The sequence below is a fragment of the Numida meleagris genome, chromosome 2 (genome assembly GCF_002078875.1).
Source record: "Numida meleagris isolate 19003 breed g44 Domestic line chromosome 2, NumMel1.0, whole genome shotgun sequence".
Classification (NCBI taxonomy): Eukaryota; Metazoa; Chordata; class Aves; order Galliformes; family Numididae; genus Numida; species Numida meleagris.
This window is the reverse complement of record NC_034410.1, coordinates 4,031,101-4,053,457: the sequence shown is the minus strand read 5'-3', so window position 1 is coordinate 4,053,457 and position 22,357 is coordinate 4,031,101. Positions and strand designations below refer to the sequence as shown.

At 48.7% G+C, this 22,357-nt stretch overlaps 1 protein-coding gene and 1 long non-coding RNA gene across 2 annotated transcripts in view; one reads left to right on the top strand and one right to left on the bottom strand.

The window, feature by feature from the left end:
- LOC110394264 overlaps positions 1-12,443 on the top strand; it is an 18,746-nt gene extending 6,303 nt beyond the window's left edge. The window contains exon 3 of the long non-coding RNA XR_002435485.1: positions 12,273-12,443. This is a non-coding gene — a long non-coding RNA (uncharacterized LOC110394264). The remainder of the gene's footprint in view (positions 1-12,272) is intronic.
- On the bottom strand, positions 7,282-22,357 carry MYD88 (myeloid differentiation primary response 88). Its single transcript, XM_021388057.1, has 5 exons — positions 16,677-22,357; positions 12,342-12,473; positions 10,494-10,674; positions 9,555-9,646; positions 7,282-7,671 (listed from the first exon to the last, which is right to left on the bottom strand). The coding sequence occupies exons 1-5, from the start codon at positions 17,020-17,022 to the stop codon at positions 7,517-7,519; spliced, it is 906 nt and encodes a 301-aa protein (XP_021243732.1). The 5' UTR covers positions 17,023-22,357; the 3' UTR covers positions 7,282-7,516.

Genomic DNA, 22,357 nt, shown 5'->3' with positions numbered 1-22,357 from the left:
AGAATGTGGGAGCTGATGCCTGAGAATGTTGATGCCCCAGCAGTGAGGAAATAGGAAAGCACTCAAATCTCCCCAGAGAACAGAGAATCAGACAGGGAGGCTCACAGAGAATCCTTCCTTTAGCAGCCACCTGAATCTGCACTAATCGGGTAAGTAGGAAAAGGGAGCTGGGAAGACATGATTTAACTGTGAGTTAAACGTGCCACCACCACCCCTTGGAAAAAAAAAACCCACGTGGCACCTCAGAAACAAACTGCTCGAGTGTGAAATCATGCGGCAGGGAAAGCTGTCACAGACAATCAGAAATTGATTTAATAGAGAAAAAATTGACTGCTGCATAATTTGTGCAGATTGCTAGCTGAAAGAGAGACTCGCTGCTCCTGAGGGCTTAGCTGCGCGCACCGTCTGGAGAAAGGTGCAGAAAGCAAAGATTTCAGAGCTGGCAATCCTACGTGTGCTGAATGCTTCGTCTTCACTAGCGAACAATTAAAATCGATGACAAGGATGCTAGGTAACAAAAGTAAATGACTGATCAATATGCATGTCTTGGAGCTGAAGAAAAGCCCGTCTGCCGAGAGCAGCATGCTGATTAGGCAACATTTCTGAGAAAATCTTAAGAGCTTCCATTCCCAACGCTCGATAAAACAATGCCGCTAACCAGATGCCAGACACAGAGCTGAGAGGTTAAGTCACCAAGGAACTGTCAGGAAAAACAGGGTGTATTCATTTTTAGAGCTAAAAAACGCGACACTTCTCTTCTTTGCCTTTCCTTCTAGATACCTGCAAAGCCCTTTAACGATATTGAAAAACGATGTTCTCTTAATACCCATGTGAGGTTTTAGAGATGCTGAGACGGTGACGTTTTTTAAGGCCAATGGCCGACTTAGACCTCAACTCCAAGCAATTTAAATCTCATTTCCACATTTATTCCAGTCTGCCAAGTGCTGCCCAAAATCCCACATTCTATCTTCCCCCATTCAGTGGTTTTGAGTCGGTCCCACAGATTTCCAAACTTTTATGAAGACGTTCCTCTAAAGCACTCCTCATGGTTTGCCGTGGCTTAGGAAGGACAGGGACCAGCACGTGGATTCTCGGAGCATTCACCCAGTTTTCCCCATCCAAATGGCACTTTTGGTCTCTGAGGCAGCAGACCACAAGCTGGCACGCAAGCAGTTAAGCACCTTAGGACGCACGGCTCTTAAATTAGTTCTGCTGACACAATCAGAAGGCGAGCAGAGCTGAAGATTAGAGCCAGAAAAATGCAGCAAAAAGTTTGTGAAAGTTCATTTCATTGTAACGCCCACATTTGTCTGAACGTATTTCCTGTGAGCCCATACTTTCCCTAACTTTAGTATCCTAAATAGTGGATGGGGGTCCTGTGTGCAGCCAGCATTGGACTCGATGATCCCTATGGGTCCCTTCCAACTCAGGATATTCTATGATTCTATGATAAAGACCCATTTTATCACCTCTTGGCGTTGAGTTCATTAACAAACCCAATCAGACTAATACCACAAAGCCTGCTCATTCTCACTGGGCTTAGAGCAGGGCTTCTTCTCCTCTGGGTCCTGTGTTGTCTGGCTCATCACCTGCCCTGGGGCAGCTGCCCACCATACTAGTCAGCAAAACCCACTGAACTTTTCCCCTGCAGACTGGCACTCAGCCTGCTGCACTGCTTTTCTCTTTCTTCACGTGACCGCATGGGTTGGGCTGAGAGCAGTACAAAACCTGTCTGGTCTGGGGAGAATCTGGACACTTGGCAGCTGAGGAAACCCTGGCACGTTCCTACAGAGAATCTGTGCTAGCAGCCATCTGCCACCCGTGTCCTCCCTCTGCAGCTCTGCTGAGAATCACAGAATCGGAGGGGCTGGAACAGACCTCTGGAGATATCTCGCCCAGTCCCCCTGCTAAAGCAGTTCCCTACAGTACATCACACAGGAAAGCATCCAGGTGGGTCTCAAATATCTCCAGAGAAGGAGACTCTACCACTTCTCTGGGCAGCCTGTTCCAGGGCTCTGTCACCCCACACAGAGGAGAAGAGGAGCTTGGAAGTGCAGCACGGAGCAATTCCACCACCGCAACATCAGGCCCATGCGTCTGTCCCCAATCTGAGGGCAGCGGGAAGGCAGGGGCAAAACAGAAGGAGGAAAAAGTTTCATGTACTTTTGTATGGAGATGTCCAACAAGCATCTGATGGCCAATGCAGACTGTGTTTGTTCTCTACTTCCAGCCCAGCACCTCCAAAATCCAACCTGTGGCACTGCAGGACATTGTTGGTGGGCGTGGTGGTGATGGGTTGATGGTTGGACCAGATGATCTTAGAGGTGTTTTCCAACCTTAATGATCCGATGATTCTAAGCCAGTCTGAGAAACAGGGAAGTTGCACAGACAGCTTTATTGCAATAAATGGATGGAGAGAACAGCACATTGCTAAGATGGACTCTGCAGTGGGAGCAGAAAATGCATTGTTTGTAAGTGAGACTTTTGGACTGTTTAACACTTAAATAAAGGTTCGATCAATGAAACATTTACAGAGCGGCACCAGAATGGATACAACATTCATGCTCCTGACTGCAGGTTTTGCTACAAAATGAACAGGTTTGCTGGGCAGGGCTTGATAGTGATTATCAAGAAGTTCAAAGTCATCTCAACATCCTGGTGAGCATCAGCTGAACCAAAAGTAGTTACACTAAAGTATTTGTGCACAGCAAATGTCTTCTTCTTTAGTAAAGCCCCAGCAGGTTTGACAGAGGTTTCTAAACTCTATTAGCATGCTTTCCAACAACGTTAACCTTGTGTTTTTTCTTCTTTTAATTGCCTTACTAAAATACGTTTCCAGGATAATCAAACAACGTTTTCCCAGCCATTTTCCTGCCTGTTTTCTTCCCTATGCTAATTTTCTGCCAGTAGATGTGCCCTTTGGACCAAGCAACGTTTCTGTCACGAGAAAGCAACTCTTTTCATGTCCGCGTAACAAAGACCAGAAGTTGCTCAATCGAGGAGCAATGCTCTATCCATCACCCTCTAACCCTGAAGCTTAGAGAACATTTTACACAAGTTGCTAAATTTCACCAGGTAAATGCTGTCCTCCAGTAAACGGGCACTGACATTCCTGCACGGAACCTGCAACAGGGAATGAAACAGAAGTTTCTTCTGGCACAAGAGGAATGACAGAGAAAAAGAGCTCTCACAGCTGGACACCCTGAGCCCACCTGACCGAGCGCAGACAAAAACCACCAACTACTCAAAACGATCCAGGGGCTGAGTGGCACAAAGCTGCATCAGAAGTCAGGGGATTCCAGCAGGCCTGGGAATGAGACTCTCCTGCTAGGCTCTTCATGCAGCGATTTCAACCTAGAATAATACAAGCGAAGATGATTTCCATATCACTGAGCATATGGCTTTGTAGCTGCCATAGCAAAGGCATTACTTCATAGCCCTTATAGGAAATACTGTCCCGCAGGAGGCTTAGCATATAGCCTCTCCTGATGTGAAGTGCAGCTTCTCCTTGACCTCTAGAAATTCCTTCCAACCAACATTTCTCTGATTCAACGATCCTTCAGCTTTCCCTGTGGTAGGGCCTGGCCCAACAGCTGCTGCGTTTGTGAATTATTTCCCTGCCTTGGACTGACTCCAAGCTGCCTGCCTAAGGAAATGAAGCTGGCAAAATCCTCAGTACCGCCGCACAGCGCTGTGGTCCTTTCTGGGATTTCTACAAAAGGTGAAGAATAGGAGCACAACATCCAGCAGCCCTGCTTCATAGGGGCAGGAAGCCAAAGCCCCGGCTCCATTGCTGTGATGGGGACCAGAGCTGAAGCTGGCACGGTGACACGTGCACGCTGCATCCTGCAGAAGAGGAACCACACGTGTCTGAAGTACAATTTCTTTGTAATTTTCTTCCTGGTGTGGCTCAGTCACACCTCTCCCTATTCCAGGCACTCTCAAAAGCCTCTGCTGGGGAAATGTTTTAGGCAAAACAAGAAAACAACAAAGAAATAGCCCGCGTTATTCCTCACTGACGCTTCCTTTTCAGATCGAGCATTTATTCTCTGACACCCAAGAAAGATATCCAGGCCATAGGGTTTTGCTTCTTTATTTTACAATGTTTTGTCACATACCAAAGTTGGTCTGAAAGAGAAAACTGTTGACTATTTTCAGAATGGCTATACATGGTGTATGCTTTTCTAAAGAGTTTTATCGGGATAGAAAGTAATATAAATATATATCTCTCTCTATAAAAATAAATGATTTGGTACGAGGACAATTTCAATGAGGGAAAGAAACAAAATGGAAAAAATAAACCCAACATGTAACATCATGATTTCAGTTCCTTTCCTAAAGGTGCTCAAACATTTGACCTTCCACTAAGTGCCAAAAAGGGGGAGGAGAACTACGACCGCCACTGAAACACGCTCACACTAACTTGATTTTGTCATTCGGAGATGTCACACTTCATAAAGCCACCGTGCCAAGACAGATGCAAAAACGTCACAAGTGCATGAACTGGAATTTACACAGACAAGGGTACACGTTCGAACCATACATTTCACATGGTACGGCTGTTACTGCGCTCTGCCCCGAAGTAATAAGTTTAGTCTACAGGACAAATGTTAACTGCTTGTAAGAAAGCAGCACTCCAGTAACAGCGATACTTGCGTCGCACCTGAGCCAGCCAGAAGGAGCAAGTGCAGTTAAGTGATAACGAAACCCAGCCTAAGCACTGACATCTGCGTGAATTCATCTGTTGGAAGTCTGAGGATTTAGGAATTCAGCTCTTGGTTTGACTTCCCTTCCAGAAGCTGCACTTTCCCCGCCTGATCATCTATTACGAAGCTGGCTGTTACTGCTCTTGCTGCTATTATTTCTCCTAATTTGCAACATCTCAAGTCCCAAACCACACACCAGGACCCACGCAGAAGTCACTGCACAAGTTGGGTCTGCCACCAAAACTCTCCAACTTTTAGGTATACTTTCCTTAGAAGAGGTTGCAAGAAGCAAAGGAAAACAAAAAAGCCCCAGACATTCCTTATATTGGCAAAATGGGAGGAGAAAGTTCCACACACCCTTCTGTAGAGACATCCAACAAGTGTTTGATGGCAAACACAGACTGTGTTCCTTCCGTGCCCAGCCCAGCACCACCAAGCCCTACTTGTGGAACACGGTTAACAGCCATGGTGGGGATGGGTTGATGGTTGGACTGGATGATCTTAGAGGTGTTTTCCAACCTTTACGATTCTACAACTCAGGACTCAGGCAGAGCTCAGTGCCCATTCCTCCAATGGGCAGCCAGGCTTCTCCCCTGGCAGCATGAGCCCAGCAGCTCCAGTGCTGGCAGCACGGCCCATTGCCTCCCTCTAGCGTCCAGACCAGAGCCTCCTGCCTTTGTTCTCGCCCCTAATGAGACACTGGATGAGTTCTTTCAGCTCGCAATTCAAGAGGGATCTGGTTCAGTCCTGGGAACAGTGACCCGTAATTAATGTTGATAGACACTCTGGAGTATGGGAATTCACCAAGCCCCAGGACTGACTGGGGATCAAGCAGCCTCCAGAAACTCTTATATAATTAACATTTAACGATTATGCAAAAGCCCCAAGGCACACAGCTGTCTCCTTCCTGCAGGAGAGACCTGAGGGCAAGAGGACATGAAGATAAACTATTGAGAAACTCATCATCAGCTTAACCCCTCTCCTCACATGTCCACGGGCTTCTCACTGGAGCCAAGAAGACAGAAAGGTGCAAATGTCACCTTGGTACCATGGCAGCAGTTAGAAGGGACTGAAAAACACCAAGTTTATGAGCCTACTCTAAAACTGTACCCTAAAACACAATGCTGTGTTCACATCGAGGACAGGCCTCTCTTGGCCAGGAGGAAGGTGCACAGCACCTGCTAGGACACGGCAACAACCTCTGGTAAGCGAGCATCCATTTACTGAGGAAGAGACAGGTGCACACATCCCTGTCTGAGGAACTCAGCCCTGGAAATGCTTTATAACATATCCTAAAAAAAAAATTAATAATAATCCAGATACAATCTTAGAGATGCAAGCTAGTAGAACCGTAAGCTGTAAAAGCAACCCAAGTCAGTGGCTGAGGTAAGGAACAAAGTGGCAGAGATCAAGCAGTTGCAGATACATAAGCAAGATTCTCCTCTTGCCAATGTAAACAGTTACTGAAAATCTGTTTAATATCCCAACAGGTCACTTTAAACCACCACTCTGCGCAGAATTCTTGCTCACAGATTAATAACTGTGGCAGTTAGTTAAAAGATGCTCTTTCCTATTAAGGCAACATTATCTTTCATAATTTAAACAGCCCAATCTATAATTCAGTTCACTCTTTATTTGGTATTTACCCCTGTGCCTTTGAGGCATCCTAAAAGCTGACGTGCTTTGGCAGGCTCTTAAAGGTCAAACAATTGATGAACTGGACCCACATAGTGCACAGATGCAATCCTGTTCAAGCCAATGAGCAAAAGCATCCTGTACATTGTGTAGTAAGGACTTCCACAAAAATACAGATTTCAAGATTGAGTTTCTTATAAAGGGAGTCTCTCTCATAAACATTTAATCAGGACCGGGAATATAAAATGCTGGTAGAAGACTTGCCACTTAATCGAATGCCACATGAACACAGACAGGCTGCAAGAGTGTGTCCATCCTTACAGTTCTGGCTTCAATGAGAAAAAAAAAATCACTTATGTCAAATATGAGGGACTACTCAGAAGATGCTAGGAACGAGGAATTTACCCTGTAAAGGAATATGGAACAGGCATGTTGTGATACAGCCCATGGATGAAAACATCCACAGAAAATAAACTGAATTCAGTAGTTCTGCATTAGTTATCATTACAAGGATAACTGCTCTGACCTTGCAGATGTTGCTAAGAATAAAGGTGCCACCATTAGCTGCTTTGCAGCGGTTTAACTATTAAAATATGCTTCTGCTCTTTTGGAAAGACTGAAGGAGGCTCAGAACAAGCATGGGCCAGGGACTGACCTCAGCAATTCCTGTGCTGCCCGGCCAGCAAGGGATTTCACTGCAATTTTAAAGAGACCCCTTCCCTAAATGTTACTACAGCCATTAGAGAGCTTTTAAAATAACATGAACCTTTTGTTTCAAAAAGCCTGCAGTCTGAGGCTTTCATTAATTTGTGTCTTATACCAGCATTTCATATTCCCAGGTCTCATTAAACACTTTACAACAGAGCCACCTCCTATCAGTGACTCAGTCTTCAAGCATAAATTTTCTATGCTTCCAGGAAAATTTCTTACTACACCAAGTGCTGGACGCTGTTGCTCGCTGACTTGAATAGGAACACCCACACAGTTGCTCTATTTCCCCTTCCAAGTTAAGAAAAAGTGCTAGAGGAAATTCTTTGTTCCCAGCTGCAGGCTCCAAACACTGACTGCGAGGATCCAAGTTCTGCAGTGGCAGGAGATGCTGCAGGAACACCGTGGTCCGAAGGCACAGCCAGGACAGATTAAAAAACAGAGCACGCGGCTCTCAAAACTTTGCATCATGGCAGCAAGAGAGATTTTGCCAGTCTTGTCCAGAACCATTTTTTGGTGCAAGGATTGGTGTAATCACAGATTGTAATGAACCGCAAGATACTTGGGAACTCGTTCTTCATGGTCTTGCACTTGACTGGAATCAGCCGCTTGAGACGCGCACCTGAAAGACAGATCACACAGGCAGAGGATTACACAGAGCCACACTCAGATCCTGCTTGTATTGTCTCCTCTAAGCAGTACACACACCCCAAGACGTGGGTTCTCTCCCCGCAGAGCAAGTTCTGAACCACAAGAGCTCTACTAAGAACGTGTCACTCAAGCATCTTGCCTGATCCCAACGGAGAGAGGTGAAGGCCTAATGAGCTGCAGATAGAAAAGGACCAAGCACAGTTTCTTGTCAAATGCAAACAGGAGTATACGGTCCTGAGTACTTCCGGATGGATTTGACAATAAAATTGAGAGACTAAGCTTCTTCAAGATGGTTCCCTCCAGTTCTCTTGCTTCCTACCCTGAAGCAGATATGCCGCTGAGCGTACCCACGTGGATACAAGGGGCACCAAGGAATCACTCTGATAACAGGAATTGCTTTTGTTGAGGCACGCACGAAATCAGACAACTGTCCCTGTGATTCCTACAGCATGAAGCAGCAGCTGTTCTAGAGAGGAACCTCTTCCCATCCAATTTTCCATAAGGACACCTGCTACCAGCTCAAGTCTGCCCAGCACAACGATGCTGAGGCCTGGATGAGGCAAGTAGAAGATTTCCTAACTGCAGCAGGTGCTTAAATAACCCATGGAGCTTGTACAACTGGTCACCAAACCCTTCTGGGTGTGACGGTGTGAGTTACTTTACATGGACAAGTAACAGCTCTGCAAGCCTGTACTTATGTGCATGATTTCACTGGCAGAGCTCAGGTCATGCCATACACGATGAGCGTTTCTGGCCTAATGAAAGGCACACCACAGAAACACTGATGCAGAACGGAAAGATCTTTGCTACAGATTTTTCAGAGGAGCTGATGCAGTGTGCTAGGGATGCTCATGGGATTAATGCCAAGATATGAAACTATTTTGTCAAGGAAGATGCAGTTAATTCCTCGCTCTACCACTGGTTTCCAGTTTAACCTCTGCCGTGTCAATTATAATGCCATGTCAATACCTCATCCAGGAAAGAGATTCAATATGCAGGCATTCCTACAGATCTTAACGTATCCTCTGCACTGTTAAGCTGTGCTGCGTTTACTCCCTATATACACATACAAATGTAGGCTAGCTGCTACTTAGAGATGCGATCTGAAGAGACTTGATGGAAATAAACTGATGTTTTCTTCAATTCAGAAAGAATATGGAACAGATTTTTCCCACCAAAGTTGAAAATTCATTCTATTTTTTGTTTGCCTTTCCATGACATTCCAGGATCTCTACAGAAAGGTGCATGCTCATTAACTGAAATTACCTCAGCGTTTACTCACGCTGTTTTTATTGCAACACTTTTCCCAACAGTAGCAAATTCTCTGTATGAATCTTGAAGCATTTCAGAAGTTCCCCAATTTGCACGCAGCTACAGCAGCTCTGAAGCAGGCAGTTAACCCACTTGGCAGCTGGAGCACCCAAGCTTCTCCCTCGCATGCAGGTCAATGGCAGGGCAAGGAACCAAGTCCAGGTCCTTGCCTGCACGACAAAATTTATAAAACCACTGTTAGTTTTAATGCCTGCCCCTAATAGAGATAAATTTCTGTTTGCTTACTGAAGGGCATTAGACCCAGGGCTATCCCTGTGCCTGGGTGGACTTTTACACATAGGTCAGTGGAAGGAACCCACCTCTGAAACTGGGTTCTGGTTCAGCAGCTATCTATTACTCACGTTCTCCTTTCTCACCTAGATTTATCTCATCTGTTTAAATCCATCCCAGTCCAGCCCTCATTCTGTGTTTGTGCAGTGCCCTACGGCAAAGCACGGCTCTCAGCCGCAGCTTCAGATGTTACTGTCGTACAAGTTATAACGCTGACGGGCAATTTTAAATAGAGTGTTTGTGAGATCTTACCTGGGGAAAGACTAAGAGCAAATTTGGTCTGAAAATCACATTCATCGCTTTCCAGGTAATCATCTGAAACGACGACCACCATTCTCCGACACCTGAAGAGAACGCAGTCGGGGAGAAAGAAATAAGATGTCAATGGAGATGCCTCCTATTCTCAGCAGTAAAAAATATCTATTCCTCCAAATTACTCTGATAGAAAAATGAACCCCTTAGCTGTGGTTGAGCAGGACTTAACTACAGAGTAAAGACAACTGACAGAGACGAGGCTACACACAGAAACCTCATTACAGACACACACTCAAATACTACAAGATGAAGAGCAGAGTCCTCACTGTCCATGGAATCTTTATTTGATGCTCTGTTTATCTATTACAAAAACTAAACTGCCTGCTCCAACACCTCTCTTGGGATTTTTCACTGAGCCTAATTTGGCAGGATTGTGAGAGCAAAAAAACTGCGTGGGGCAGCAGTCAGCAATTCCCCTCCTCATGCTGTAAAGGACTTTTTCTACAGAAGTCTCTATCTAGGAAGTTGCTTTTATGTCACGCATCTGCCCACCATCCCTGAGTCCCAGGAAGGTTTGAAGGATCCCTGAACACCCGTGCTGTTCCCTCAAATTCTACACAGTGAGGTGGAGCTAACTCCAAAATACAGTTTGGAGCCGAATTCATGTAAAGATTCCCTCCAAAGATGTACCTGCAGAACGAAAAGGAATCGAGTGTAAGTGGCATCACTATTACAGCATCTTCCCTGTGAGCTATGAAGCTACATGTTTGGGAATGCCTGAGTCTTCATTCTTGAACCAAGGGTATAAAACAAGCCCTATAAAGACATCCTCATGGATTTCTCCTGCTTCACTGGCAACACACTGCAGACATAAAGTTAAAATGAACACAGTGTTCCTTTACACTGAGCTGCCCCGACCAGCCATGGTTCACTCACCTTCTTTCTATGAGTTCTCCACTGATGGACCACACACATGTTCCTGGCAAGACATCCCGATCAAATACACACAGCTTCAGTTTGAACTCCGTTTGCTCCAGCTCTCTGATCATCTCCTGGACAAAGTGAATGTCCTTCTGACAGTAGCAGATGAAGGCATCAAACATCTCCGTTCCATGCCCTGAAAGCATTAAAAATTCAGCTGTCATCTTCTCCTATAGATGAAATCCCAGAGTGAACATAGCTCCTCTGGCTTTTGACAGACAAGCTCTATGCCAAGACTGCTAAGGTAACAGAACACTTTACCAGACCAGCTACCCTTCAGCCCAGACTCTTGTCCAGAACAGGACTGGCAGGAGGTAACGCATGTGTGTGCCTTCACCACTTTGTTTCACAGTTCAGGGTATTAGAGTAAACCCACGTTTGGTGGCAGGGGTTAGGGAAGTGCAGCCGAGATGCAGACAGACAGAGGCAATAACATCAGCAGGGAGGGAAGGGAGACAGAGCACAGAAGAGGTGGAGGAAGCAGGGTACCCCTGACGATTCAGCGAGGAGCCTCCTGCTCTGCAATTTCACTAGCACCCATCTGGCTCTAGGTCCTACTTCTTTAGCGCAGGTCACAGTGCTACAAACCTCCTAACCAAAACCTTCCCGCAGGAACATCACCCCGTGAGGATGATGTGGTGTGGGTTAGGCCTAGAAATCTGGAACCCACCATTGTTATGGCCAAGGTGTTAAACTTAGGTACCTGAGGCCGTATCCTAAGTAAATGGCCCTGTTTTCCAATGAAGATAATGGCTGGCAGCTCTCATTTATTTAGCACTTGTACCAGTACTACAGTGCTACATTTTAAAGGCAAGAACTCTCGCAAACAAGTACCTTAATACTGCTGGTTTTCCACTGTTATTTTATTTCCGTATCAGTGTCACTACACGTATTTCAAAGTTTTTACGCCAGCTAAAGCCTACTACTGAAAAACTAGGTCAGGCTCTAAATGTGGCTCCGACGAGAAAAGCAGCAAGCCAGCAGGCAGCTCCAGCCCAAGCAGCAGCCAGTCAAGCAGAAGGGGAATGGGCTGCCAGGTGAACCTGGGGCACGGCGCTACCCTGGGTCACGTCAGGCAAAGCTGCCGTACAGGCACTGTCGTATCCGTGGGGCTGTGGGCGCTTGGCAGGGCCACTGATGTCTCCACACACAGCAAAGGCGGCTGCCCGAAGTCAGATCAGCCAGAGGAGCTTCTGGAGAAGCACGCTCACATCTCCACATTCTGCATGGCTGCTGCTCACCCTCTTGTTATAGGATGTTCACTCCCCCAGCCGCACGCAGCTGCACACGCAGCCCAGCGTGCACGCACAGAGCTGTCCTTCCTCCTGCTCCCCACTTCACACCCAGCAACGCTTCCAACCCTGCTTCCTTTTTATTCGAGATTCTTCAGTCTGCTGAAGATTGGGCAGCGCAGCCAAGGCAGCCAGCTCTGAGCTGCTTCCCCTTCACGCCGCACTTTCAGCAGCCTGCAGCTGTTTGTTCCGTGAGCCAGGCCAAGCAGAGGGACAACAGCTGCTTCTGGGAAGTCTCCTTCCATGCAAGGCAGGCGGGCTCTGTGCCAGGCTGTTCCAGGTTGCAGCGTCCCCCGGGGTTGCTTTTGCTTCTCCTCTCTGCCCCAAGGAATAGGCAACGGGAAGAACGAAACACCCGCAGACTACCAGCTAAAGCATCCCAGGCGGGGCTCTGAAAAGTCACAATACTGAAAAGTGAACTGATTTTCTGCACCTCTCACAGGGATCCGCTGGGCAGCTGAACACGACTGCTACACGAGGCGTGCCACAGCGATGCCATCACTGCACTCACCGTACGGATCATCCCTCGTGGTGATGCCCATCAGCTCGGACGTCTTCGGCACGCTGCTGTCCACCGCTGGGACCTGCAGCGGCCGCTCAGTCTCCTGCTGCTTCCTTCGTAAGTACTTCTTGCAGTCCTCCTCTGCAAAGACACAACACCAAGCCGTGAGGGTGCTTCTACAGTGCAGGGCTTCTTTAAAACAGGAATCCCTATTTTACAGATCGGGGATATTAGAGGGTTACCTCCTGTAGCAGGTAACTCCAGCAGGGACAAGTACAATTCCAGCAAGCCCATGGAATGGGCTTCCTGTTCTCCAGCAGCTACTGGAAACCTCATTTAGATCAGGTAGAGCAAATGCACACATCACTGTGGGATAACTGAGGGTGTTGTATTTGCTGCTGTGAATTTCCCCTATGGGACAGTGATGGACAATGAGCTACTACAGACTTTGTTTAAAAGTGAATGACAAATCTAACAGCAAAGTCTTTGGAGAAGTGAAAAAAAAAAAGATCCCACAGGCTCTGCTACTCTGCAATCCATAATCACAGAACTGAAAGTAAAAGGAGACTTGAAACTGGCAATTAAAAGAATGATGAAACTCCTGCCTGTCTGCTACTTTGCTTAAGATTCGAACGCACCAAAATGAAAACGAACAAGCACCGACCAGAAAAGCACCAATCAGTCAGAATTAGGCTGAAGCAGCTGCAGAGGTCGCTGGTACAGCAGCACCGAGCACAGCAAACCTGGAAGCGCAGACACGGGCAGGGAGCACCCCTGCCACCCAGCCCTGCCCATACCCAGAATGCTGCAGGAAGCCCAGCACCTGAACCCCATCTCTGCTTCTTTCTCACATCTCCGTGCCCCACAGCTGGATTACCAACAGCCTAACCACGTGCTGGCTCCGAGCAGAGGTTTTCCTGAAGCTGAGGCATTCCCAATCTGCCTCTCTTCCCCCTTCTTTCTCAGTTGTTCAGCAGTGAGAGGGACCGGCTGCATTTTTCTCTCTCCCTGTCGCAGAAGTGCCTGAACTGAGTTTTTTTAGCTCAGTCCCCAGAGCCATCACAATCCCACTCAGGGCCAAAACACACTCACTAAGGTAAGTGATGGCATCATACCATAATCCCACATGTTCCTACAGGATAAACCTGAGCCCACAGGTCCAGCCTGAAGGAACAACAGACTTCCAGTGTCTAGGCATGGATTAGTCCCCAGCGGGAACCGGTGCCTGACCAGGTACAGCTTAACAACAGCAAACAAGAGTCAAAAACAACACTAAAAGCCCATAAAGCAGAAGCCAGTTAAGAAGCAAGAAGGTCCTCCACGCTGAGTAGTCCCATTCCACTCAGCATCTAACAAGGTGGTGGAGGCCTTACATTCTTTGAGTGGTTGAGCAAAAGCCTGAGGTATTGGAGAGAAGGAATAAAACCATGATATTCTCTGACTCTGCGTGCTTATGAGAATAGAGAGGGCATACCCTGTATCTCAAGCAGGAACTCAGCACTCTTCTAATTGGTCAGGAAGAAGCAAAAATCACTGTTTCAGCAGGAAACAGCATCAACATCCCAAAGCAAAGAGTTTTACATACCTAAAGATGATTGTACAATGAAATAAGCTGATGAGGAAAAACTGACTTAGAGCAGATCTGCAAGGATAAAAACGTTGCAACATGCAAGTGTCCATGCTCCAAAGATTGTAACAGGGGAGCTGTAATGTAAATGTAGCCCTGTGGTACTGATGGCCGCAAGAGACACTACACAAGGCTGCAGGAGACACCATTTTTTAGCATCCTAAACAGTTGGCAGGGCCACGCAGCAAGAAATGGAGCATGTGATGAAAAAAGAAGGAACTGGTTCTGAAGTAGAAACCACAAACTGAAAGTATCCTTCGGAGCTGCATAGCACCATCAAGTTCTGTTCAGCAGAGACATCCTGAGGCCTTCCAAATGACTGAAGATGCCTTTGTGGGGGCTGCAGACCCGTGCCCCAGATCTGCACCTCCTGTAATGGAAGCGCAGACCACAGAAACCTCAATGCTGATGTTTTAATCTCCAAGCCGAAGTCCTAACGGCGCACACAAAGATGCCTTTGTCAATGGGAAATAACATGCACGAGAGTTTATGCAACTGTCCATTTTCTTTCCTCTTATGAGCATAAATATCTCTGAAGTCTGCAAGAGCCTGGAGCACTGTCAACAGCTTGCAGGCCCACAGTCCTTAGCCAAAAATAATAAGAGACAGATATGGCTGCGCTGGGTCAGGCCGTGGGTCCCGCTAGCATCCTGTCCCACATAGTGGTCAAGAACCCGGGGAGACTTAAGAATCAAATAAGCACGCAGCAATATTTTCACCAAATAATCTATCTTTTAGGTATTATCTATCATCTATTTTTAAAACCTATCTTTCGGACCACTTCCAGTTCAGGCATTTCCGGAGCCTGAGGCAGTATTTCAGTGTGCTTTCCTTCCAAGAATTTATCCGCCTCCTCTTATCAGCGTGACCCACAGCCGGGCTAAACTTGTGACCTCCCTGGAGCTCCGGCTCCTCCTGCTCGCTCTGCTCAGGGTCTGAAAGAGCTCATCCACAGCTCCTGAACTCCAAACCAGAAGCAGCCTTGGTGGCACACGCCACGTTGTGAAGCCCCAACACCCTCCCGCAGCTGGCAGCTTCTGCTCTCGGTGAAGATCATGAAACACATGGATATTTATATTGTTTTTCCCTAAAAGAGTCTTCAGAGCATTCTTCATCTGGGAGAACTGCAGGAGTACAGGCACGTCTTTGGTCCCTGCTCAGGTTCCCTACAGAGATGCGCTCCTACACCTTCTGTCCTCGCAGTAACAGGAAATGAGATTGGTTACTTCTTCACCATGGACCCAGTAAGCTACCTTAGGTAACGCACAGCCTTGGAGCCTGGGCAAGGAAAGTTCCCCTTCTGACCGCAGTTCTGAGAGCTGCCTTCCCTCTGAATTCCTGCGATCGTGAAGAATACAAAGAGTTTATAAGGAATAAGTTACAGGAACAGCTGTGGGACCTCCGTATTGACTGTTTTGCGCTGATTCCATCTCAGTTTGCAAGGAAATTTTCTCTCCTCTAATTCACATCACAAGGCAGCTCTGGACTTCCATGCCACCATCTCTGGATCTTCCTACACCACCTCTCACACTAACACCTGTGTAAGCCTCCTCCTGGCCCACCACGTCAAAAGCACCCTTTGACATGCACAAATCCCACGAGTGGAGTTGCAGGCATGCCAAGATCATAAGACCATTAAGGTTGGAAAAGATCACTGAGATCCTCAAGTCCAAGCCCAACCCATCACCAATAATGCCACCAATAGCTAGAAGAGGGGTGGCCAGCAGGGAGACGGACGTGATTGTACCTCTCTACTCTGCCCTCATGAGGCCCCATCTGGAGTACTGCATCCAGGTCTGGGGCCCTCAGTACAAGAAAGACAGGGAGTGTTGGATAGAGTCCAGACAAGGGCTACAAAGATGATCAGAGGGCTGGAGCACCTCCCCTACAAAGACAGGATGAGGGAGCTGGGCTTGTTCAGCCTAAAGAGAAGGCTGCGGGGTGACCTCACTGCAGCCTGCCAGTACCTAAAAAGAGCCTACCAACAGGAAGGGAGTCAACTGTTTACAAGGGTAGATAATGGCAGGACAAGGGGAAATGGTTTTAAGTTGAAGGAGGGAAGATTTAGTTTAAGTATTGGGGGAAGTTCTTTACCAAGTGGTGAGGTGCTGGAACAGGCTGCCCAGAGAGGTCATGGATACCCCATCCCTGGAGATGTTCAAGGCCAGGTTGGGATAGGGCCCTGGGCAGCCTGGTCTAGCATTAGATGTGGAGGTTGGCGGCCCTGCCTGTGGCAGGGGGGTTGGAGCTTGATGATCCTTGAGGTCCCTTCCAACCCAAGCCATTCTATGATTCTAGGAATGCACACTGACCGTGTCCCTCAGTGCCACATCTCCATGGCTCTGGAACACCGCCAGGGACAGCGACTCCACCACCTCCCTGGGCAGCCTGTGCCAGTACACTACTTCTCTTTCTGAGAAGAAATTGTTCCTATTATCCAACCCGAACCTCCCCCGGCACAACGCAAAGCCATCATCTCTCGTCCCATCCCTGTTCCCTGGGAGCAGAAGCCGACCCCCACCTCGCCACAACCCTTTCCCAGGAGCTGCAGGGAGCACCGAGCTCTGCCCCGCGCCTCTTCCGCAGTCGGCACCACCCCTCTCCCTCAGCCGCTGTCCCAGCCGCGCCCCGGCCGCTCCAGGCCCCGAACCCTCACGCTCAAAAGCCACCCAAGCCCGAGCGCTGCGCGGCGGTCGCCAGGAGGTGCCGGGGCTCACCCACGCTGCCGGCCAGCTCCAGCAGGACGTCGTGGCGGCCCAGCTGCCGCAGGAGCTCCAGCAGTTGACCCACGGTGGCTCCGCCGGGGCAGCGGCTCTGCCACTCGTCCAGCAGCGCGGCCGTGGGGTCGGGCAGCGCTTCCAGCCGCCGGATCTCCAGGTAGTCGCAGCCCAGCTCCTCCGCCAGCGCCGTCCAGTCGGCGGCGGTCGCCGCCCGCGGGTTGAGGTAGAGGCCGAGGCGGCGCCGCACGCCGTAGTTGAGGGCCACCATGGGCACGGCGTGCAGGTCCGCCGGCGCCGGCTCGGAGTCGGGAGCGGAGCCCGCGTCCGCCGGCACCGTGGCCATGGCCGCGCCGCTCTCGCAACTTCCCCCGCCGCGGCCCTTTCGCTTCCCGCCTCGCCCCGCCTCCTCGTCGCGCTGCCGCCCCGCCGTGTGCCGCCCGGCTGCGCGCCTGCCTCGCCGGCTGCTGGGGAGAGCCCCCCGAGAGCACTTGGGCTGGGGGAGAGCGGTGTGAGGCAGCTCGGCCTGCTGGGGATGAGGCTCCTGCTCCGTGCCAGCAGAAACGGACCTGGGACACGGCGCGGTGCTGAGGCCGGTGCCCGCTGTGTCCCCACATCGCCCCACCGACGAACGCTGTGTGGTTTGGGTTTGGGAGGGACCTCAAAGCCCACCCAGCCGCAGCCGCAGCCGTGGGCAGGGACACCTCCCCCAGCTCGGGCCGCCCAGGGCCCCATCCAGCCTGGCCTTGGCCTCCAGGGATGGGGCACCCTCAGCTCTCTGGGCAGCAGCGCTGGGGCCTCACTGCGCTTTAAGTGAAGAATTTCCTCCCAACATCCAATCTAAACCCACCCTCTTTTAGTTTAAAGCCGTTACTTCTTGTCCTATCGCTGTGCTCCTTGATAATGGGTTCCTCCCCAGCTTTCCTGTAGGCCACTTGAGGTACTAGAAAACTGCTGCTAGGTCTCCTCAGAGCTTTCTCCACGCCGAACGACCACAACTCTTTCAGCCTCTGATCTGGGCCACTGTTTTGTCTCGGTTTTTCATTTGGGACATGATTGTTTCTTTTAAGCAGTAGCCCCTGAAGCTGAGCATCTTCCCTCATCAGGAGCTACTCATCTCCTCATCAGGTCCTGGCATCCAGCAATGGGGGATGATCACATCACATCACTTGTTTCCTTTTCATAGAATCACGGAATCACCAAGGTTGGAAAAAACCTACAAAATCATCCCGTCCAACCGCTCGTTGGTTCTTTTCTCAGTGCAGTCCTGAACCTGTCTACCTACATTAAGTGTTCATAGATTTAACAGAACTTTGGTATTATTCTTTACAAGGAAGTCCAAAGGATCCCGAGTAGTAATTTCCAGCACTAAGTCCCTTCCACTGAGACGGGTCTACTTCTTTTGAAGAGTTCAGACCTGGGCTCTGCATCTATCCTCCATGACAGCACAGCTATCTCCCAATTCCCTCAATTCTGCATAAAACCAAAATGCTTGAAGTGGCTGCAAGACTCTTTTAGAGTGGTCACCGGAGCTGAGTTAAACAGTTTCCTGCTTCCATGCTGGTACCAAAAGCAGCCCAGGTGCTGCAGTGACTCCAGACCAGTTTTCAAGAAGCATATTGTTTCTCCAAAGTACTACAGACAACACAGTGCCCCCTGAAGTCTCACTGTGTTCATGGATGACTGTTGCATCAGTGAAAATGAGGAAGATAAAACGCTCCAGTCATAAAACCTTTAATTGCGTAATGATCAGCAGTTTCAAAGGTTTAAAAAAATGAAAAATTAGCCTGAGAGAATTCACTATAAATAGTTCTGGCTGAAAAGCTGCTGCGTAAACCATCTGCTCCAGTTTACAAAAAGAGGTGGAGATTGAGCTGTAATGGCTGTAAGCAAGAGGCACTGGCAAAGTAGTGACGCCTCCTCGAAACGGAAAGGCCGCACCATTCCGGTTCGTCACTATTAGCCATATACCCAAAGGGTTTTAAGAGCAAGACGGGTCCCTAGGAATCAGACCCTCAGCACTTCTGAGGGTGTGCTGAGGCAGCCTAAGAACTCATAGCAGCAGCTTCAGCACCAAATTGAAAATACGGGATCTGATAGTGCTTGTACACAACCTCCAAATATCTGCTTGCACTTGTGTCTGCGGGAACACTGAAAGAGGCAGATCCCTACTTACTTTAGTGTTGCCAAACTTCAAATAGATTAACTATTACATTTGCATCTCCAGTGGCAGAAGCTCCCACTGGGCTCTTCTCTGGCCTTCATCATACATCTTTCTTGCAAGAAAAGTAATCTATCTACCCCTCTTTCCTTGTGCTCACTGGCGTGTTTGCAGGGGACTTCTTCCCTGCTGCAAATGAAAGAGGAACAGTGAGGTATTTCCTGATGCTGAAAAGTAAAGTTCTGGTCACAGAGCTGAGCACAAAACAGCTTTGGCATGCAGTATTAAAAAGAAAAATGTGCATGTGGGTCATCTACCCCTCAGATAAGAGGCAAAAAGGAGGGGAGACCTGACAGGCCCAGTTCTTGTCTTGACCTGGTTTTCCAGTAAGATGTGGGCTTGTATTTCCAACCCATGCTCAGTCCTGGGGGATTAAGTGTTCATGGGTTCTTCCACAGTATAGCAATGAAAGCCAGAGCTGAAAAGATGGAACTCCTGATTAAATGAGGAACTTTTGGGATTTAGGTTCCATCACTGCCTCAAACCAGCGCCTCACCAAGAAGTTCCTTTGCAGAGTCTTTTTTCTGATTTGTGATGCATTCTTAAACAAAATAGCAATAATCCAGGCCCTTCAATAGCATGACTGGCTGCAGAAGTCTTTTCTTCAGCAATACTTTCCACTCGTGTCAAAGCAATACAGCCTGAGAACTTTGGTACCACACCTTGGAATTGAAACCAGAAATTGAGATGTTTCATTCTTCACTGAACATTGCATGACAACTAAATATGAGCCTCCAGAAAGTATCTTTACTCAGGAGGATGCAGAAGGGAAGGCAAAAATGCTGAAAACCCCTGAAGTATGCAAACAGTGGTTACATTCACTTCCTTCTCTTCCTCCTGTACTTATAGAGCATTTTCCTTCCTTACCCATCCCCAAGAAAAGCAGCAGCCCGGTCAGCAGATGCAAGTCTGACACATGCTTGATGTGTCACCAGATCCAGATCTTCATCTGTCCCCATTCTAGAGGGCAGATCCATCCAAAAAGCAAAATCCAAGGACTAGCCCCTGCATTTACTTGTCCTGGTACTTGGTACAGGCTGGATGCACTCAAGCACGGTAGGAAGTCACCTGGTTTTACACCCACCTCGTGCACAGACTGGGAACTGAGCACCGACTCTGGCTTCCTTCTGTCCCTCCGAATCCGGTGGTGGTTTAGCCCAGCAGAGGCTTTCAGAGATCATCCATGCATGTGTCTGCTCTGCCGACAGTGGATGGAGACAGAGGTCCTTTTTGGGTGCAGTTCACTTGCCTTGCTTAGGACCAGGCAAGATGAAGCCTACTTTTCTTTCCAGTGACTGATGGAAACTAGGGTGACTAGCTTAGCTGCACACCTCTGCACTTGGCTGGATGAACCTCCCTTTCCCATGAATCTCTCCCATTAACTATACTTATGTGTCCCCTGGACAAAATTTTGATTCCTTGCTAAATTCTGCCAGCTACAGTGCAAAAGACAAAGCTGCCAACTCTCCAAGCAGGGGAACAGTGTGCAAACACATAGCCCAGGACAGGAACAACGGGACAGGCTAAGCAGTGGGAGAGGGTATTTATGAGTTCCCACCTCTTGCAGAGAGTCAGAGAAGTCACCGGTTAAATCTAGCACATCCTGAGGTGCCAGGTGAGCAGTACCTTTGGTCTCTGGTCACTTCTGAGTTCTTCAAGAAGCTGCTCTGTGCTCAAGGAAATGGGTGTGTGACAGTGATGGGATGTGGAAGAAATGCTGATGAAACGCAGAGCACACAGACCAACTGCAGGGAGAGTGCACACAGCACCGACCTCCTTGGGGACTGCAGCAGACTGTGAACATAGATCTTCCTATACAGTGATGAGAAACCAGCCTGACTGCTGGCAAAGTGATTAAAGAGCTGTTTCAACAGCGGTATCCACACAGCAGGTTGATCTCTGGTCCCTGGAACTCTGCTTTGCTGCACTGCTCACGGTAAGGCAGGCAAAGAAATCTTACATTGCTATCGTAATCTGGACCTTGTTTAATTGTGTTAAACTTCCTGTTGTGCGTGGGGTGGTTGCCAATACCAGTGCTGCATAACCAGGTGCTGTAATTGCTGCAAACGTCATAATCCACCTTCATAACAAAAGAAGAAAACAGTAAGATGGCCTGGGCTGGCCCTTGGTGAAGCTTCTCCCTCCATCCACCACTACCTGAAGGGGAGAGGTGCTTGCATGGGAAGCAGTCCCACCATGCTGGGGCAGTCAGAGCTCTCCCATGTAGGCGCAGCAGTCTGGCTCTAAAGAGGACCAGCATGGCTATGTTGTACAGCCCAGATCCCAGGCTACTTCACTTGGTGAAGTCATAGTGAAGAGAATGACCCGGAGATGCAACCAATACAAACTCAGCAGTTGTTTCCCTGCTGTACGTGACCTTCATTGGGCAATAGCCTCAGCTCACGGGGACTTGGCAGAGGGAGGTGCTTTACTACAGGAAACACTGCAGCTCCCGTGACACACTCAATAGGCTGCACGTGGTCAAATCATTCTACATCTAAACAAATAGAAAGCTCTTAGAAATGCTTGGGTAAAATGGAGAAAGTGTCTTGAAACAGATAGAAATAACAGCACATGGTCCTGTCTGGGTGTTCCTCAGCTGCACAGGGTGGCTTAAATTCAACACCAGCTTTCCAGTTGTAGGTTTGGATTGCCCTGTCTTGGGAGGGGTGTGGCAGTGATAGCAAATAGGGTGTGGGATCTCTGTGCATTCCTGGGAGAGGTGACTGCATTGCGAAAGCACAGCGCTGGCAGCAGGAAGTCTGCAGGCGCATCATGAAGCAGGTTCAGGGCCGTTCTCTCTTCACTGCAGCAACAACCAGTCCTCAAAGCGACGTTTCCAAAATCCCAGCCGCTCTTCAAAACAGGGAGCTCGCCCCCCCCAGGTGGCAGAAGGCACAAGGCCATGGCTGTCCCAAGTTGCCTTCCCATTTCTGTGCAAAACCAGCTGTGCTCACTGTGCCCCAGACTTCCCCTTCCTCCAGCCAGCAAGATGGGAAGAGAGATGCCAACAGGGGCCTGACTATGGAATTGGCATACAAGTGTGTGGGAGGTGAGGGCAAATCCAAGAGGGAGCAGAAGAGGCAGGCTCATTTCCCCCTCAGCCTTGCCTTGCTTTTCTGATTGTTTCTCTCCCTTTCCTCAGGGCCTGACCCCATGAATTAAATCGTAGCTGAGATATTGTCTGTTCAGGGCACCAGCAGTATCTGGCCTCTTCCTTGGCTTCAGTGAGTTGGAGAGAGCTTGCTTCAGCCTCCCTGCCTGGCTTGTGCAGATGACAAACACCCTCTTCTTCAAAGGCACGTGCAAACACTCCGTGGGCATTTGGTGAAAATACCAGAAATGGAAAATGCATTAGTTTCCCTTTTAGTTGGCAGGTGAACTCAGTTTAAGTTCTGTGCTAGTCTCCACCATTCCCTATCCAGATCTCCTCCATCAAACCAGTGTCTTCCCTATGTTA

Excerpts from the sequence above, each read along its gene's own strand:
- MYD88 (XM_021388057.1), bottom strand. The coding sequence starts at position 17,022 with ATGGCCACGGTGCCGGCGGACGCGGGCTCCGCTCCCGACTCCGAGCCG. Across the intron at positions 10,675-12,341 it reads CACGAGGGATGATCCGTACG|GGCATGGAACGGAGATGTTT; the intron begins GTGAGTGCAGTG and ends TAATGCTTTCAG. Across the intron at positions 7,672-9,554 it reads TGCTCTTAGTCTTTCCCCAG|GTGCGCGTCTCAAGCGGCTG; the intron begins GTAAGATCTCAC and ends TCTGTCTTTCAG.